The following is a 19427-nucleotide window of genomic DNA, read 5'->3' on the forward strand; positions in this document are numbered from 1 at the left end:
CCATTAGGTCGGTGCCTGTCGGAGTCTGACTGAGAGACCCGTTACCCAGCATTCCCCAAGGCCGAGGCCTCTATAGTGTAATTAGTAAATCATTACGTAAAGCCTTTGCATCAGTGCAACAAGGGCAGCGTCGCATTCCTGTGACTGTTTTTGCTGTTAAGCTCCAGTCAAGCTGCTTTCCAGGGTCAATGTTCAGTCAGAGGTTTGCAGGCCGTGGGATTCCAGTGATGGGTCTGAATATTTGCTATTTTATCACTAATAAAAGAGATTCTTTGCAGTCTGTGAATTTCGCACACTGACCTCGATGTTTAAGGCTGAGGATGGTTAGGATAAATGGTAGATGTCTAAAAATGTGTAAGGTGCAGAAATCCAGTATCTTTTTGTAATGCATGTTTTGTCAGTGGCAAGAGAAAGTGTTTATAAAAAAAGTATGTTATTATTAGATAGTCTTGCCCATTATTTATGAGCTAAACATTCTTGTATTAGAATGATCCATTAATTCGCTTGTTACAGCTGGCAAACTGAACAATCTGCAAAGATGAAAACTCTTTCGTCATAGTTGCAGATCAGGAGCACCTGAGGCAATGTTCACAATGTATGCCATTTCTATTTAAAATAGCATTCTATAATTTTAGTTTTCAGAGTTTCAGCTTGATTTCCTTAATGATAAATTAAATTCCAAAAACGTAAATTGGGTTTTACAGTGCAGGAAAGAAATAGAATCCAAAAACGTGATACGATATGATATATATAAGGATGTATTAAAAAAATAAATAGCATATTATAAAATAGAAAATAATAAAAGAAAAAAAATGCAAAAAAAAAAACCCGTCAATTTGCAACGATTGAAAAAGGTTATAAATTATTCTAAAACCTTGCATTAAGCGCCACCTTCTGGTATATTACGATCAATGCAATTTAGGTTTAAAATATATAAATAAAATAAATATTTTATTTGGCATTAAATAAATAATTTGGTAGCAATTCTTACAGCAAATATTTGTAATTTGTGAGAAACACCGTATCACATGAAGACACGACTGTAACAACAGTCTAAAGCAGCACTATGTAACTGTTGGCGCTCTAGCGGTTAATAAACAGACCTGCACACATCCCGCGGAAGAACATTCCAACCGGAGCTACTTCTCTAAGTTTATGTCTATGGCGATTCACGCAGGTATGTGTTCCTCCGCAGCGGTGACCAGGCTACAATAGTCCAAATATAAGTACTTATTATTATAAGTGTACCGGAGTGATTCGGAATAAGACAAAAACGCGATTTAGAAGACGAATTCATGATGTACTCGCTCATTATATACATTTAGCAAATTTTGAACACAGAAAACGTTACATAGTGCTGCTTTAAACATCAGTTTTAGTCTATAAATATTAACACAATCCAAATCAAATATAGAAAGTTCATAGTACCTACTGTTAGCTGCAAGCAGTACTTTATTCTCTTTTTTTCCTTATAAATAATAATAATAATAACAACAACAATTGTATTTTACAGCGCATGCGCAGTCCGTCAGGCGGATTCTCCGGTCATGGAGGATGTTGATGTGCAAACCAGCTGAAAACTTTCCTCTATCGCTAAACCTGCTGCATTAATCAACCTCTGGTAATTTACTCCTGTTGACCTGTTATTGGTTGATGTCGCGATGGTGTTTTAGTTTGATGTTTTGGGGGTTTTGTAGGTTTGTGAGCTCGATGGCTGCTTTTGTTTATTTCCTGTTGCTTGCATCTGAATTCAGATCATCATCTGTTATCATTGATATTACAGTTATCACACGATTTACTAAATGCGTGTGCTTCTAGATCATTCAAACACGTATTTAACAGTAGTTATTGCTGTTCTGGGATATTTGGATGATCATCGCAGCTTTAGCTGTGATTGCTAACTGTTGTGTCAGTCTAGCAATGAATGTGAATTAGCTGAGCTTCTTCTGTGAACTGCTTCATTTAGCGCCAATCCCAAATAGTCTTATGTGTAAGATAACAGGGATGAGAAGACCTATTAAAATGATTTAATGCTTGCTAATAAAAATTAGGATTGATAATGTCATATACACATTATTAAAGCGATAAGAATATGCATAAAAAGAGTCATTTCAAGCGTTTGTATTAAAATGATTTCTTATGAATGCTTTTTGTGTCATTCAGAATACCTGGAGCGTTTTGTCTTTCCAGTTTCACGGGTTGCCAGATCCTCTGCCATGAAATCCTCCTGATTGATTGACATGTGTTGGTAAAATGGCCGCTGAGCTGTTTCCTGCCAAAAAACTGGCCACTGTTCAACAGTACCAGCAGCAGAACATCAGCAACAACAACAACATTCAGGGATGTAACTGGCAAGGCTTGTATCCCACTATCAGAGAGAGGTGAATCACTCTTTCTCTTGTGCATTGCTCTGTTATGCTGCCTACCTAGACAGCACGTGATGTTGCATTGATAGCACTGTATGTGAAGGGTCTCACTCATTTGTCCTCTGCAGAAACACAGTCATGTTCAACAACGAGCAGATGGCCGATATTCATTTTGTGGTGGGACCTCCTGGAGGAACCCAGAGAGTGCCTGGACACAAGGTACAGAATTACCAGGCTTCAGCCATGTTTCAGAAATACTGACATGGAATCACTCCAGTACATACAATAAATTAGAAATGAAATATTCGAGTATTTTAATTAGATTTCTTTTCTTTAATGCAGAATTTATTTATTTTGATCGGGACATGTTCTTGAGCGATGCTTATAATCTGTTTTTGAATGCATTTTCTTTGTGTTTTTCAGTATGTCCTGGCTGTTGGTAGTTCTGTATTTCATGCCATGTTCTATGGAGAACTGGCTGAAGATAAGGACGAGATCCGGATCCCTGATGTGGAGCCAGCGTCCTTCCTCGCCATGCTCAAGTACGATTTTCAGACCCTAGCGTATAGATAGACACTAAGCTAATATTTAATTAAAAGACACAACATTTTTTGCACATTTTGATGTCGTGGGGTCATGAAGATATAAATTTACCCCTTTTAATTTTAGCCTTTTTTTTATTTTAATAAATGTTTATTCTACTTATGTTATGGGCTTAGATAGTCCAGAACATGTATAAAAATTCTAATAAAATAAAACAAATTACATTTATTTATTTATAAATATTTTGAACTAATACCATTTTTCATTACAAATGACATAGTAATTAGCATTTACCATGAATTTCAGAATGTTTATTATTGTCGCTCATTTGCTTCAGTGAAGGAGCATTCATACATTTTTTTTAGAATTTATTTGCACGTTCTTTGCAAATTTCAAAAAAATTTTGCACTCTGCTTTCAGGTATATCTACTGTGATGAGATCGACCTGTGTGCTGACACCGTCCTCGCCACGCTGTACGCCGCCAAAAAATACATTGTACCCCACTTGGCCCGCGCTTGCGTCAACTTCCTGGAGACCAGCCTGAGCGCGAGAAACGCCTGCGTCTTGCTCTCTCAGAGCTGCCTGTTCGAGGAGCCCGACCTCACGCAGCGCTGCTGGGAGGTGATCGACGCGCAGGCTGAGCTCGCGCTCCGCTCCGAGGGCTTCTGCGACATCGACGCTCAGACTCTGGAGAGCATTCTGCGGCGCGAGACGCTCAACGCCAAGGAGATGGTGGTGTTGGAGGCGGCGTTGAGCTGGGCGGAGGCCGAGTGTCACCGACAGGAACTCCAGCCCAGCATCGAGAACAAACGGCTTGTTTTAGGAAAGAACATCTACCTGATACGGATCCCGGCGATGGCGCTCGATGATTTCGCCAACGGCGTTGCGCAGTCCGGCGTGCTGACGCTCAACGAAACCAACGATATTTTCCTGTGGTACACAGCGGCCAAGAAACCGGAGCTGAAGTTCGTCTGCAAACCACGGAAAGGGTTAACGCCGCAGAGGTGCCACCGCTTTCAGTCCTGCGCCTACCGCAGCAATCAGTGGCGATACCGCGGGCGCTGCGACAGCATTCAGTTCGCCGTGGACAAGCGTGTCTTCATCGCCGGGTTCGGGCTGTACGGCTCCAGCTGCGGTTCGGCGGAGTACCAGGCCAAGATCGAGCTGAAGCGGCAAGGCGTGACGCTCGGCGTCGCCATCATCAAATACTTCTCCGATGGCTCCAGCCAAACCTTCCCCGTCTTCTTCGAGTACCCGGTGCAGATCGAACCCGACACCTTCTACACAGCCAGCGTGGTTCTGGACGGGAACGAGTTGAGTTATTTTGGCCAGGAGGGCATGACGGAGGTCCAGTGCGGGAAGGTGACCTTCCAGTTCCAGTGCTCTTCGGACAGCACCAACGGGACGGGTGTGCAGGGGGGGCAGATCCCTGAACTCATATTTTATGCTTGAGAGAGTGTCCCATTCACAACTGATTAATCAGAAACCTGTCTTGTTGTTCCTTAATGAAGTGCTGCTCAGATTTTGCACAAAGGCTGCAAAAAGATTATTAGAGATTACTGACAATCCATATAGACTATATTAGAAGTGTTAGTGCACCTGAAAATTAAGTTCGGTCATTTTACTCAGCCTCGTTGTCTTCAAAACCAATATGTCTTCTGTGCAACATAAAATTTCATGCTTCTGGTTTCCATCCAGGATCAATGGAGACTGAGGCTGTCAGACTTAGAAATCTTAAAGTGGTCCAAAAAACCTAATTTACACCATGAAATACACTTTACCGTGCAAACGTTTGGGGTCAGTACTATTTAAAAAAAAAATAAATAATAAGTTAATACTTTTATTCAACAAGAACCAATTAAATGGATTAAAAGTTACAGTAAAGACATTTATAATGTTAGAAGCTTTCTATTTCAAATAAATGCTGTTATTTTGAACTTTGTTCATCAAAGAATCCTGATATTATCTTGAATTATTGATAATAAAAAGAAATGTTTCTTGAGCAGCAAATCAGAATGATTTCTGAAGGATCATGTGACGCAGAAGACTGGAGTGATGCTGCTGAAAATTCAGCTTTGATCCCAGGAATACATTTAATCCTTAAATATATTTAAATAGAAAACGGTTATATTAAATTGAAATACTATTTCACAATATTACTGTTTTTACTGTTTATAAATAAATGAAGCATTGGTGAGCAAAACAATTTACCAACCCCAAACCTTTTTTTAAATATTATTATTATTATTGATTAGTTGAGGCTCTCAAGCTCTCAAGTCTCATTTCCAGTTGCGCACATTCAAAATGTGGTGTTTCAAGACATGCTTTGCAATGTTTGATGTTGATGGAAGCAAAGGCAATTGGTTATTGCAGCTAAATGTGATGGCGAGTTAAAAATCTGTGTGCAAATTAGGTTTCAGTGAATGATTTATAATTAATAACGACATAAATGTCCTCACGTAAAAGCTGTCATACGACTTCAGATCACTTGGAAAATGGTGCATGGGTGAATTAGATGACACGAGGTTGAGTAAATGACCTAATTTTCATTTTTGTGTGTTGTATTCTGTTGAGAGCAGAGATTATGATTCACTTATTTAGCTGGATAAATCTTTCTTGAAAATGACACTAATAAGAACGTGTCTGCTAAACATAAAAGTACAACTTAAAAGCTTCAACATCTGCATCACGTAAATCCTCATGAAGTGAGTTTTTTGAGCATTGCTGAAACAGCTCTCGTCTCCTTTCGTTTTAAAGGTCACGTGAGGTTCACGTTTTCTGGTGACTGACAGCGTTTAAGCTAAATAATCATTTACCGCCTGCTCTGACTGACGGCAGACATGTTGTGTTGTGAGGAAGATGATTTAATATCTTCAAAGCTAATTTGTGAAGTCACACACTTGATTTATTCTACAGAATCATTTTATTGCCTTGTGTGTCGTATCGTAATGAAACTATTTTACTGAACTCTAAAGTATTTGTATAATTTTTTTACTGAACACGTGAAGCACACTTTGTCCTGAAGCGTTTCGCTGAAAACTTATTTTCTCTACTTAACATTCATGTAATCCTATATTTTGTAACATTTTGGTGCAACACAACATTGTATGTAAGCGGCATGAAGTTAAGAGGGGTTTTACAAAGACTTTGAGAGAAAAGATGAGGAGAGGGATAACTAGTGGTGCTAATTAAGACAATATCACTATTATTATTACTCAAACTCAAATATGGATTTTATTAAAGGGATAGTTCATTCTAAAATGACAATTTGCTGACAATGTACTCATCCTCAGGCCATCCAAGATGTAGATGAGTTTGTTTCTTCATCAGAACAGGTTTGGAGAAAATCATCATTGCATCACTTGCTCAGCAGTGGATGGGTGCCGTCAGAATGAGAGTCCAAACAGCTGATAAAAGCATCACAATAATCCACACCACTCCGGTCCATCAGTTAACATCTAGTAAAGAGAAAAAAACGAATCCATCATGATGTGTTTAACTTTAAAATATGAATCCATAATTCATAACAACACTTCCTTCAGTAAAAAAAAGTCCATCCCTTGTTGTCCTCTCACATCAAAAATCGACCAACATATTTGTTTGGAACTGTTCTGGATGGTTTTCACTTGTAAACGGTGCTTGATCAGTGCATATTTCTCTCCTAATTCAGACGAGACGACTTTTCCTCTGGAGAAAGCTATAATATGGATTGAAGTTAAAAACGTCTTAATGATTTGTTTCTTGCAAACATGCAACTTTTCACTTCACGACATTAATTGACGCACTGGAGCGGTGTGGATTATTGTGATGTTTTTATCAGCTGTTTGGACTCTCATTCTGACGGCACCCATTCACTGCAGAGGATCCACTGGCGAGCAAGTGATGTAATGCTAAATTTCTCCAAACCTGTTCTGATGAGGAAACAAACTCATCTACATCTTGGATGGCCCGAGAGTCAATTTTAAGCAAATTTTCATTTTATGGGAGCTATTCCTTCAAAGTTTTGAAGTTTGGTGTAAAACTCAAGGTGTTCTGTCACTTTTCCAAACAATCAGACTTGGGATTTGCGCTATAAAATGGGCAAAAAAAGACACTGAAGGAGGGACCTGACCCATATAGAGACCAGAATATCATAGACAGTGGAATTGTTTACTAAGGCCGTTAAGAAACCACCCAGAACACCTTAGCGGCCACGTAGCAACACCCCGTCAATCATCCATAACAGCCTAGCAGCATGGCGGCGAGGTCGAGCACCATTTGCATTTGCTTCGGAAACTGGACAAATTATATTGTGGTGATAAAATATGTGATAACCTGAAACACAACACAACACTCAAGCTCTTTCAGATGGTGTACATGTGTATGTCAATGCCAAACCTTAATTGCACTATTTCTCATAACGTAGCTGTTTTTGTAACACTGAGGCACAATCTAGAATCATTTCATTCCGTTGGTTTTACTTCTGAAATGCTTGTGATCTGGACTGGAGTTCCACTTTATTTGGTCAAATCAAGCCCTGTGTTATTAACATTACTTGGCTCAAATCTGTCATTTGTGCCTTTTCTGGATTGGGTTTAATGATGTGAAGTGGATCTTATTAATGTACACTATATTCCTGGACCATGAATTGAGATGTTTTTACATGCTCTGAGCACTGGTCAGATTCACTGGAATTTGAAGTGTAAGAGGTGTTCATTCATTCATTTACAGTTGTGCTTTGATATATGGCACGAGTGAGGAAGCCTGTTTCTCCTGTTATGTAGAAAATGAGGTGCCCGTGAAAGTGCCAACAGACTTTTTTTGAATGTGTGAGCTGCGTTGTGTGTCAACATGAATAAAGATAACATTAACTCCATCTTATCCATGTCTATTTTTCATTAAAAGTGACACTCTGAATCTAAATCTGTTTGGCTTTGTTCAAATATAAAAACTTTATATTTTTTATTGTATATTTTTATATATATATGTATTGTTATATGTATGTATATGTATATATTTTTTATGCAATATGTATATTGAATATATTATTTTATATTTATTTTTTATTATATGTTTAATATATTTACAGAATAAAAATACATTATATTTTTATTATACATATTTTTACATATAAAATAAAAAATGAAATGATTAAAAATAATTCAAAAAAAGATACTATTAATATGTATACTAAAATGTTTAGAATTAATAATCTATTAAATATAAATAAATTAAAAACTCTGATACCTGGTACCCATGTGACTTCCATATCCATGCTGTCATCCTTCTCCTTGTCTTTGTCCTGATAGCTCTTCAGTAGTTCTCTGTATTTAGTGATCTGCTCTGCGCTCCTCTTCCCTTTACTGCCCTTGATCTCCTCAGGAAGAGGCTCAGCGGGCTTCTCAGCTGGGTGAACATTCAAGGCAACACAACAGCATTTCTGATTGATGCAAAAGTACCAGTAACAGTTCAGAATAATGTTGATAGATGAGATTTAGTCATCACTAACTGTCTATCTGTTCTTCTGCCTCTTCCTCATCCTCTTCTTCCTCACTGGAAGAGGCCAGGTAAGCCTTGAAGTCATTGTCCAACAGGTCATCTTTATTGAACTTCCTGCAGAGAGCCGTGACCCGGTCGTGATCCGTTTCATCCCACGTCAGCTCCACCTAATGACAAGATACACAGACTCACATTATTGTACACTGAGTCAGCAGCTCAGATCTGACGTAGGATTCAGCGTGACGGACCTTGGCTGTGGTGGTGGCTGTCGATGTGAAGAGTTTGGGCTTGTAGGAACTGTAATCCACATCAGTGGCTCGGTCTTTCGGCTCGTCGTCAAACATCACGTCATCAGGGATGAACCTGCAAAACGCCCAGAGCCAATGACAAATAAAGAGAAACGAGAGATCTTTTAATAGTACACAAGTGCAAAGTTATTTAGAAATGTTAGAAATCAGTTTCATGTTCTTGATGGTTTCAGTTAAATATTTTCGACCCCAGTTTTGAGGGAATCTCTCCGTGAATGTGAGGTTCTCACCGCAGGTCGATCATCGAGCAGCTGCTCTCGTACTCATAGCCGTCACACTCCTCGTAAATCTTTGTTGCCGTTTCGACGGAGTCACACTCCACCACGGCGTAGTAATACCTCAGACGCTTGAACTGATAGTCACGCACTTTCTCTCGGTAGATCCTAAAAAAAAACACGGGAGACCTTCATCGTGAATCATTTGGCTGAAATAACTGCTTAAGATGATGGTTCCACTTTCATCCTTGAAATCCATGCAGAGTGAATATAAAAACAGAGGACATTACATATTGTCAAAAGGCTGAAAAATATTGAGATAACAGTGATATACACTTTTGCTCACCAAGGCTGCATTTATTTGATCAAAAACACAGTAAAAACAGCAATATTGTGAAATATCATTACATTTTAAAATAACTATTTTCTATTGTAATCTATTTTAAGAAATAACTGCTTAAGATGATGGTTCCACTTTCATCCTTGAAATCCATGCAGAGTGAATATGAAAACAGAGGACATTACATATTGTCAAAAGGCTGAAAAATATTGAGATAACAGTGATATACACTTTTGCTCACCAAGGCTGCATTTATTTGATCAAAAACACAGTAAAAACAGCAATATTGTGAAATATCATTACATTTTAAAATAACTATTTTCTATTGTAATCTATTTTAAAATGTAATTTATTGCTGTGATGCAAAGCTGAATTTTCAGCATCATTACTCCAGTCTTCAGTGTCACGTGATCCTTCAGAAATCATTCTAATATTCTGATTTGCTGCTCAAGTAATATTTCTAATTATTATCAATGTTGAAAACAGTTGTGCTGCTTCATATTTTCGTGAAAACTGGAATTTTTAAAGAATTCTTTGGTGAACAAAGTTCCAAAGAAGAGCAATTATTTGAAATGGACATATTTTATAGCATTATTCACTTCACTGTCACTTTTGAGCAATGCACTGCATCCTTGCTGAATAAAAGTATTAATTTCTTCCAACAAATTTCTGCACTAGTATAGCTAAAATCATTATATCCCTTTTTTAGCTATCAATGTATCATGCAACACAGCATACACAACTCTAATAATAATACACAGCATTGAGTAAAACAGTCCAATTTTATTTAGACTTGATTTTTAGAATTTAATGAATAATAAGAATGTTTTAAATAAATATTGGCCATCTAGAATGGATTTTCTTCACTAAGTTTGTTTGCAATGCATTCTGGGATGGTCCTTGACTCCTCGCTGCAAATCCTGGTCGGCCCAACCCCAATAAGCTCCAGATGATGACTGCGTCCAGTAGGCTTGCCGTGATAGACGGTGCTGACGGTGATACCGGTTGTAAGCCGCAACACCGGTTACGTCACTTGCCCACCGTGGCACCGACCCCCACCGTCGTTTTGATTTTTTATAGTAATAAAAATAATTTAGTTCAGTAAAAGAACAGACACTACAATTAAAAACTGAACGCGGCTGTTCAATGCAGCGTGCCGAATAACAGTCGCATCACAGATCAGATTTAATTTATCCAGTGAGGAGAGTGAGTCGAGCTGACTGACAAGAAGAGTAAAATAATATCAGAATGCAAAAAAAAAACATTATGGCTGTAAACATTATAATAGAAATTACTATATTAAATATATTTTATATAACAAGTAATATCAATTTTATTTGAATTTAATAAGTACACTACTGTACAAAGGTTTGGGGTCAGTAAGAGATTTAAAAAAAAATAAAAAATACTTTTATTCAGCAAGGATGTATTCAACTGATCAAAAGTGAATGTAAATAAATTTACAAGCTTACAAAAGATTTATATTTCAAATAAGTGCTGTTTTTTTCCCCTACTCATCAAAGAATCATGAAAGTATCATTGTTTCCACAAAAAAATATTGAAAAGCAAAAACTATTATCAACTTTGATAATAATGAAAAAATGTTTGGAGTAATGATGCTGAAAATTCAGCTTTGCCTCATAGGAATAAATTACATTTTAAAATATATTCTAAAAAATGTGTAATAGCATTTCACAATATTACTGTTTTTACTGTATTTTTGATCAAATAATTGCAGCTTTGGTGAGCAGAAGAGACTGCTTTCCACATTTAAAAAAAATCTTACTTTGAATGGCAGGTTATGATTAATAAAGCATTCGGATGAATCTCACGTTGTCACTGCGTGGAGCATCTTTCCACATCTCTCCCCAGTCATGCTCAATCTCCTCTTCCTCGTGACGAAGATAGTCCTCCAACTCATCATCATCATCATCTTCATCTTCATCAGAGCTGGTCTCAATGTTACCCTTCCCTCGGGCCAGATCGGGTCCACTGTCACCGTCTTCACCTGACTCACTCTCGTCATCTTCATCAGCCTCTTCATCCTCATCTTCAGAGGGACCCTCTTCCTCATCCTCTTCAACACCAGATTCCTCATCCTCATCTGTTAAAGCCAATTCAAACAGTATCAAGCCATAAATAACAAACGAATCACCGTCTTCAGAAGATCCATATCAAAACGAAACAATCAGATGTACATAACGCAGATTAATAATGAACATAAAAGCAATATAAAAGCTAACGCAGTACCTTCTTCAAAAACTCTCACTCCCTTTACCAGCGGCTCTTTAGTTTGCTTAGCTTCTTTTGGCTTCAGGATCTTCTCGGCTTCTTCCTCCTCTTCAGATTCATCGCTCTCTTCTTCATCCTCAACTCGAGGTTCCTCATCCGCCTTTTTCCCTTTCTTTTCCCTCTTGGGCTTTTCCGTCTGCTCGTTCTCCTCTTCTTCGTCTGACTGCTCGGAGTCAGAGAGCTTGTAGAAGCGCTTGAGGTCCTCGGTGGACGTCTGGTTGACGGGTCGGCCGCGTTTATCGACTGTATACGTCAGTTTAAAGCGTTTGTCATGAAACATGGACTTGAAACGCTTGTCGATTTTGACTTTGCGTTCTCTGCTGGGCATCTCCCAGAAGCGAGGGTCCTTCTGGACCTTCGAGAAGCGGTCGTCACCGCTTACAGTGTTTTTGGAGGTCATGGTGAATACTTGGAAGAGCTAGATAAAAGCATCAACCTGTGAAAAACACAGAAGAGGTTCATTTCAAGTACATGTGAAACCAATTACCTACAAGTATATCAAACCGTTGTAAATGCATATTCAATAAAAGAAATGCCATGAAACATTTCCTACGCAGATAACCGGCTCATGTTTCCATCTGTATAGAAAACACTCAAGTCCAAGTCAAACAAACAAACAAAAATCTGATAAATTATGAAAAAATTGAGTAAAGTGGGGCTTGTTGCCACACTTTATACTGCAGTATTACCTATGGTTGATAACAGTGCATGCTGTCAAATTATAATTTATAATGTATACTTGTCATTTGGCTGTATGCAAGTTCTTTTTGTATTTATTTGTTTACAGCGTCTGTCTGTAATTGACACAGCACACATTCTGAACCACTGTAACGTTACAGACTGTAACGACACAGAACTAAAATACTGAGCATGTCGCTAATTGACGAAAAATCCAAGAATTCAGTACAAAACAGACTGCGCAGTAATTAAAAACACTTCCATAAAGACCGATACTGACCGACTGGGTTTTCGTGCGACGTTCCAGCACAGCTCCACACGTGTTTTCCCGTGATGCTTCACTACTTCCGTTACCACTTGGAAGCCACGCCCTCTTTTGCATACGGCGAGGCGAAGAGCTCAAAACACACCATAGTATTGTACTGTACATCAGTACTGTACACCACTGTACTGATGGTAGTACAGTTCTTTTCCATTCTGATATTTCTGACAATAAGGAGTTAAATGATGTCTTAAACTTTATGTGTATGATGGGTAAATACCATATCCACAATACCTTAAATTTAAACCCAGCTGCTAAATATTTGCTTCTGATCTACATTTAAAAAAGCTGTGGAGACATCTCGTATTATAGAAAGGTTTTTAAGTAGCCTAAATGATATGGTATTTTTGTATTTATTTTTCTTCTTCTCTCCTCTGTGTTCCCCCATATGTTCTATGTTCTTTGTTCTGTATTCTTTGATTCTTTTGTATTGAATTGTATTTCTGCAATAAAAAGGGTATAAAAAAGCACACTAGACGGGAGCGTCTTTCATTTTACTTTTGACATTCTGTGTAGATTTTATAGCTAACTTACAAAAAAAACATTTAAAAAAAGTGTTACTTCAAATAAAATAAATATAAAGAATGTATTTTATTCAAGCGGCCAGTGCAATATTTCTCGTTTTCATTACATTTTAATTGATGTAGGCTTACAATAACTGAAACTAAAACTAAAATAAAAATGTATTAAAAAAGATTTGTAAATAATAATAATAATAATAATGACAAAACACAATTAAATTGCTAAAACTTAAAGACAAATGAAAATGGAAATATAAAAATACAAACTAGTTCAAAATACAAATAAAAACTATAAAAGCTACCAAACACTGAACTGAGGCTATTATTTAGTTTAATTCGTGAGTTTGTAGCTGGAAATATAAATAAACGTACAAATAAAAATAATATAATACATAAACAATAAATATAAATAAATTCACAAATAGGAAACTTAAAATTTAAATTTTAAACTTAAAATGTGACCCTCTAACTCTAGCACTTTCTATTTGAATTCTACTTTATCTATGTTTATCTTCTTTTTTTATTTTTTATTAAAAAAAACAACAACAAAAAACAAACAAACACTAACTTTCTATTTTTTCTATTCTATCTACTTGTTTTTCTTTGTGTGTGTGTATGTGTATAATATATATATATATATGTGTGTGTGTGTGTGTGTGTGTATATATATATATGTGTATATGTATGTAAATGTATATGTATATATATATGTATATGTGTATGTATATATATATATGTGTGTGTGTGTGTGTATATATGGTGTATGTGTGTGTATATATATATGTATATGTGTATGTATGTGTATATATATATATACACCTTGCTACATATACTGTGTTAGGCTAACCGAGACTTGTCATTTGCACTTATATATTGTTGCTCTTACTACTCAATGAATGTTTTTGCAGAATAGAATAGAATAGAATAGCCGTTTTTGTCTCGACTCCAGTCCTTACTACTCAATGAATGTTTTTGCAGAATAGAATAGAATAGAATAGAATAGAATAGCCGTTTTTGTCTCGACTCCAGTCCATGTTCCAGTGTCCGGGAAAGCTCCAGTCCATGTTCCAGTGTCCGGGAAAGCTCCAGTCCATGTTCCAGTGTCCGGGAAAGCTCCAGTCCACGGTTTACCGCAGATGTCTGTGCTGTGACGCAGAGCTGAGCTCCGTTCAGAGGCACACAGATGAGTGTGTTTGAAAGTGTTGCGCGAGCGCTAGAAATAAAATGTTAAACTGAGAGCCGATGAAGAAGCATGAATATCACTGTGAAAAGCCTCCGGTCTGTGCGCTGTCTCTCCTCCAGGCAGGGGGGCGCGATGAACGTGTTTGACAGGAGCATGAAGCGCAAGCAGAAGCAATGGGCTTCATCTTTACTAGACAGCGACAAATACGATTACCTCCGAGACGAGGTGAGGTGCTTCACTGCATGATGCCTTTGTTTTGAGGAGAACTGAAGCCGAGTCTCTGAACTTCTGCTTTCCTTGTGTTTGCAGGCGGGGAGCAGAGTGGCAGACAGAGTTTATGATGTCTCAAGGTCACTGTCCACATCTTCCATGCTTTTTAAACATCCTGTCATCAGCTCTTAAAGAAATAGTACAGCCAAAAAAAAATTTTTTTTACTCGCTGTCTTGTAGTTTCAACCCTGACTTTATTTTGTTTTGTGGGATAGAAAAGTAGATATCAAGCAGAATGTCCAATCTGCTGTTTACCGTGCAATAGAAGTGAATGGGGACCGGGGCTGTTAAGCTCCAAAAAAGCATCATGACAGTGATCCATATGACGTGCGTGCTATATTTGAAGTCTTCTGAAGCCATATGATGGCTTTGTGTGATGAACAGACTAATTTAAATCATTTTTTGGCATTTTGTAAGCTCGACAACTCCAGTCCCCATCCACTTTCACTGTAACAGCAACTCTGTCATTCTGAATAATGTGTCCCGTTAGTTCTCACAAGACAGTCATGTGGGTTTTGATTAACATGTGGGTGAGTAAACAATAACAAAATTGTCATTTTTGATCCCCTGAATGTCATTGCAGGACTTTTCCTCTGGCTCTGGATGTAGGATGTGGGAAGAGTCACGTCGCAGAGCATTTGAGTAAGGTAGAACCGTTTGTAATATTACAGTGAATAGCACTGGTAAAAGAAAAGCTTATGTTTATGTGGTTGCGATGCGTAATGAGATCTTTTGATGAATGTTCACATTACTCTGTTTCATGTAATGAAAGTGAAAGGAGACTAGGACTGTCAAGCTTCTTGTGTTCTATATATATTTTTGGTTTTTAACATTTTTCATATTCAAACAGAAGGTTGACAGCATGTGCTTTGATTGTATGAAAAAGAGCAGTGGGAACATTCTTTACAACATCTCTTTTTGTGTTCTGCAGAAGAAAGTAAGTTTTGTGTTTTCATTCTGTCCTGACACTGATTCTTTCTATTCTCAGGAGATTGTTGAACGTCTCTTTTTAACAGACATTTCAGACTCTTCCCTGGTAAGAGACTTATCATGTCTTTATTTTATTAATGCACAGTTGCAACATAAACCTTAACATTTTATAAATGGCTTTAGTTATGCCCGTTCAAACTTTTGGGGTTTTCTTTTTTTTTTTTTAAAGAAATTAATACTTTTATTAAGCAAGGATGCATTAAAGTGATCAAAAGTGACAGTAAAGACATTTATAATGTTACAAATAAAATTATATTTCAAATAAATGCTGTTCTTTTGAACTTACAATATGGTTTCCACAAAAATATGAACTGTTTTCAACATTAATAATAATAAAAGCAAATAATAAAGCAAATCAGCATATTAGAATGATTTCTGAAGGATCATGTGACGCTGAAGACTGGAGTAATGATGCTGCAAATTCAGCTTTGATCACAGGAATAAATTACATTTTAAAATATATTACAATAGAAAACAGTTATTTTAAATTCTAATAAAATTTCACAGTATTTTGCTGTATTTTTGACAAGCAAATGCAGCCTTAATGAGCATAAGAGACTTCTTTCAAAAACATTAAAATTCAGATTATCAACTCGCATTTTCTTGAAACTTCTTTCTCTTCCTTGTTCTTTAGAGAAATCGGAGGAAATGTGAGATTCCTGGTCACTGTGTTTTGGCAGATGAGGAGTTCCTGCCATTTAAAGAAAACACATTTGACCTAGTGCTCAGCAGCATGAGGTACCGTACTGCCCCAGTGCATGATGGGAAATTTAAAGAATGAACTGTCATTTATAAAGCCTTATTTGTCTCCTCAGTTTGCACTGGATCAATGACCTTCCTGGAGCTTTGAGACAGGTATGAGGATCTAACCAAGTGTGCAGTCCTGTTGTACATAATAAATAATCCAAAAATACCCCGTTTTTGTCGTTCAGATCTACCAGGTGTTGAAGCCGGATGGCGTGTTCATTGGAGCAATGGTCGGCGGTGAGACGCTCTACGAGCTGCGATGTTCTCTGCAGTTAGCCGAGCTGGAGAGGGAGGGCGGCTTTGCACCGCATATCTCACCCTACACAGCCGTCACTGACCTGGGCAACCTGCTGGGACGGGCCGGCTTCAACATGCTCACTGTGGTATAAATATTAATTTATTTAAAAGTTTGGTTACACTGATTCAGCTACATAATCTCCAAATCTGCTGAGTTGAATCATGTGTGATTACACTGAGGCCCGTTATTGTGTTGTAATTCAGGACATTGATGAAGTTCAGGTCAATTATCCTGGTATGCTGGAAGTCATGAGCGATTTACAAGGTAAACTCTGCGTCTTTTAGATTTGGTGTCTTGTTTTGTTTTGAAATGGAAGGAGAATGTATTTATAGTTTATTCATGTACTTCAGGTATGGGTGAAAGCAACTGTGCATGGACCAGGAAGTCACTCCTACACAGAGACACTATACTGGCGGCAGCTGCCATTTATAAAGGTGAGACCGCAAACTGGGAACGGCATCGAACGCTTGGAGGACCTCTGATATTATCGAAATGTTATTTGTTTAAAATTAACAGTGTAATGACCATTTAAATTCCCATAGTATTTATTTTATGTATTTATAATTTCTACAATGATAATTTTAGGTAGAACAGTGGTTCTTAACCAGGGAGCCGCAATATGTTGTAAAAGTATTTAGAACAAGACCAAACAAGGTTTAAAATAAGCTTAAACATCTAATAATCAAGATGTAAGCTGAGATCATATTTCTTAATTTGTTCCTTTAACAACTGACATTTTAATTTAAGAATCAGGGTTTTCATGCTCTTGGACAACCTGGATATACTGTATGAGCAAATATCATGAAAGTCATTTACATTTTTATATACATATTAAATTTTTTTTTTTACGTTTAAGTCATTTTTTATATTAAATATAATTTAGTCAATCTCCGAAACATCTTATCATTTTGAAATGGCTATTTCAGAGTAAAAAACCTAGAAAATTCTTGTAAATTCATTGGTAATAAAAAGCGTGAACCATGAAGAACATTCAGCTTTTGGAATTATGGAATTTAATTATTTTCATTGATTTATTATATTATATTTCCATTGCTAGTTTCAATAAATTAAACATTTGAAAATGAGCAGCTTTGTCATTTAGAACCACTGATGCAGAAACGGGTTTTATTTATCTGAATGTGATTGAAGATACTAGAAATCGTGTAATTCTATTGTAATTTCTTATAGAGATGTATGGCAATGAAGACGGCTCGGTTCCAGCTACATTTCAGATCCTTTACATGATTGGCTGGAAGCCTCATGAGTCTCAGGTCTGTTGCATTTCCATTGGTCAAGCATGGAACAAACCACAGCCAATCACATTTCTCCAAAAGTGGAATGTAGTGAGATTCTGACTTTGCCATCTTGTGATGCATTTACAGGCGAAACCAGCAAAAAGGGGTTCGGCGAATGTCTCGTTTGCCAATCTGTCAAAAATAAGCAAACTTCAGACCGTCCACCAGAAAACCAATGAAAAACCCTAGGACAGGAAGAAGTTCCATCTTTCAAATCAACTCTGGATCTGCTTTACTTACATGAACGTGATTACACAGAGATGTTGCATCAACAAACTGTATTTTTGCAAAAGCTTCTTTGACAAATGTACTCCAACAGAAACGATGAGGTGCATGTTACTCTATAAAACTGAGTTACCAAATCATGTTACTCACAAATTATTACATTCAGTTCCAGAAATAAAAAAGCAAATGTATAAAAAAAATGTATACATCTTACTCTCAGTACTCTTTTAGAGAAAACAAGCATTCTAGTGTTCAAGAAAATCCTAACGGCTAATATAGCAGTAAATCCCTTTCCTCCAAACATCATGAGATGTTCATGACAAGCTCCTCTGTACAGATCAAGTGTACAATACATTTACATATACATATGGCTTCATAGTGCTGAAGATTAACTGTAGAGTTCAACAGCTGTCAATGGACATGATATTACAGCGTATTCTACTTAAACTGCATGCAGGGGGTTGAGTATGTTGATCATTTTGAATCAAAAGCATTACTTGTTTTGCTGGAAGACATTAGCTCACACGTCATGTGCTATTTTGTCAGCTTTGACCTCTTAGTGGTTATATAAAACAAAAAAACTAATCTGCTCAATGTTAGCCTGAGTATCATGGATATTAGTACAGATTTGCTGTAATTCACTTAATCTGGAGTACATGTGGATTGGAGCCAATAACAGGCTGCCGTTCTCATTACATCATCTAAATCCAGACTAAAGTAGTAGAGATTCATTATACTGTACGCAGCAACTAAAACATGATTTAAAGTGAATCACAAACCGAGTAGCAGCTACAGGACGTCCTGTCTGTCCACAGAAACAGGCTTCATGGTCCTCGATGTAAACACAAGACGTTTGGAGCAGGTTATGGTGACCATCTGTTGTCAGTTTAAGTCCATATTTCTCATTCTTTGAAGCATTTAAAGCTCAATTAATGCCAACAAGGCACAAACAAAACTATTTACATCTACTTTGGATCCTTTTTTTTTCTCCATTCATTCTCTATTTCAAGTCACTCTACCTTTCCTGCTCTTGATTTCCAACTTTCCTGAGTGAGTTCATGAGTGTCTTTATGAACCCAGGTCATATTTCACCTCAAAAAAAAAGAAAAAAAAGCCTAATTTTATATTCATAGGATTTTTTCCATTATGATATTATTTTCATGGCAATAATGATGAAATTTTATTTAAAATGTTAAGTATTTTTACATCATGACAATATTGTTGTCCTGTTATTTCGATTTATGCTACTTTATATAATACAAATAAATATTTTTTACTTTTTAGGATTTTTAACTTTAATACAGAATAAAACTTTTTTTAAAAAAAAATCTGTATTACTATGGGAATCACACTTG

General features: G+C 36.9%; 3 protein-coding genes across 4 annotated transcripts; 2 read left to right on the top strand and 1 right to left on the bottom strand.

Annotated features, from left to right (window-relative positions):
* The first annotated feature begins 1535 nt into the window (after positions 1-1535).
* LOC107583195 (BTB/POZ domain-containing protein 3) lies at positions 1536-4714 on the top strand. Of its 2 annotated transcripts, none has more exons than XM_016269326.1 (5): positions 1536-1621; positions 2164-2381; positions 2495-2585; positions 2790-2908; positions 3330-4714. In XM_016269326.1, the coding sequence occupies exons 2-5, from the start codon at positions 2254-2256 to the stop codon at positions 4360-4362; spliced, it is 1371 nt and encodes a 456-aa protein (XP_016124812.1). In that variant the 5' UTR covers positions 1536-1621; positions 2164-2253; the 3' UTR covers positions 4363-4714. The 2 variants fall into 2 exon arrangements, with proteins under 2 accessions (XP_016124812.1, XP_016124813.1); XM_016269327.1 differs by having other exon boundaries at positions 2191-2381.
* On the bottom strand, positions 4428-12597 carry LOC107583231 (ESF1 homolog). The gene is made up of 8 exons (XM_016269380.1): positions 12502-12597; positions 11502-11979; positions 11067-11355; positions 8927-9079; positions 8637-8751; positions 8399-8555; positions 8129-8295; positions 4428-4445 (listed from the first exon to the last, which is right to left on the bottom strand). The coding sequence occupies exons 2-8, from the start codon at positions 11941-11943 to the stop codon at positions 4428-4430; spliced, it is 1341 nt and encodes a 446-aa protein (XP_016124866.1). The 5' UTR covers positions 11944-11979; positions 12502-12597.
* Positions 12598-14041: 1444 nt separating this feature from the next.
* Positions 14042-19176, top strand: LOC107583196 (NADH dehydrogenase [ubiquinone] 1 alpha subcomplex assembly factor 5-like). Its single transcript, XM_016269328.1, has 11 exons — positions 14042-14472; positions 14557-14597; positions 15101-15164; positions 15506-15553; positions 16142-16245; positions 16323-16362; positions 16440-16637; positions 16756-16816; positions 16903-16986; positions 17741-17823; positions 17935-19176. The coding sequence occupies exons 1-11, from the start codon at positions 14317-14319 to the stop codon at positions 18034-18036; spliced, it is 981 nt and encodes a 326-aa protein (XP_016124814.1). The 5' UTR covers positions 14042-14316; the 3' UTR covers positions 18037-19176.
* The last annotated feature ends 251 nt before the right edge of the window (positions 19177-19427 follow it).

This window comes from Sinocyclocheilus grahami, unplaced genomic scaffold (assembly GCF_001515645.1).
Source record: "Sinocyclocheilus grahami isolate Dianchi unplaced genomic scaffold, SAMN03320097.WGS_v1.1 scaffold51.1, whole genome shotgun sequence".
Lineage (NCBI taxonomy): Eukaryota > Metazoa > Chordata > Actinopteri > Cypriniformes > Cyprinidae > Sinocyclocheilus > Sinocyclocheilus grahami.

Bases quoted from the DNA above. Each gene is read 5' to 3' on its own strand.
- LOC107583195 (XM_016269326.1), top strand. From the start codon at position 2,254: ATGGCCGCTGAGCTGTTTCCTGCCAAAAAACTGGCCACTGTTCAACAG. The intron at 2,382-2,494 runs GTGAATCACTCT...TGTCCTCTGCAG, and splicing joins TATCCCACTATCAGAGAGAG to AAACACAGTCATGTTCAACA. The intron at 2,909-3,329 runs GTACGATTTTCA...CTCTGCTTTCAG, and splicing joins TCCTTCCTCGCCATGCTCAA to GTATATCTACTGTGATGAGA.
- LOC107583231 (XM_016269380.1), bottom strand. From the start codon at position 11,943: ATGACCTCCAAAAACACTGTAAGCGGTGACGACCGCTTCTCGAAGGTC. The intron at 11,356-11,501 runs GTACTGCGTTAG...TGGCTTTAACAG, and splicing joins AGTGAGAGTTTTTGAAGAAG to ATGAGGATGAGGAATCTGGT. The intron at 8,752-8,926 runs GTGAGAACCTCA...GGCGTTTTGCAG, and splicing joins TGCTCGATGATCGACCTGCG to GTTCATCCCTGATGACGTGA.
- LOC107583196 (XM_016269328.1), top strand. From the start codon at position 14,317: ATGAATATCACTGTGAAAAGCCTCCGGTCTGTGCGCTGTCTCTCCTCC. The intron at 16,638-16,755 runs GTATAAATATTA...GTTGTAATTCAG, and splicing joins GCTTCAACATGCTCACTGTG to GACATTGATGAAGTTCAGGT. The intron at 16,817-16,902 runs GTAAACTCTGCG...CATGTACTTCAG, and splicing joins AGTCATGAGCGATTTACAAG to GTATGGGTGAAAGCAACTGT.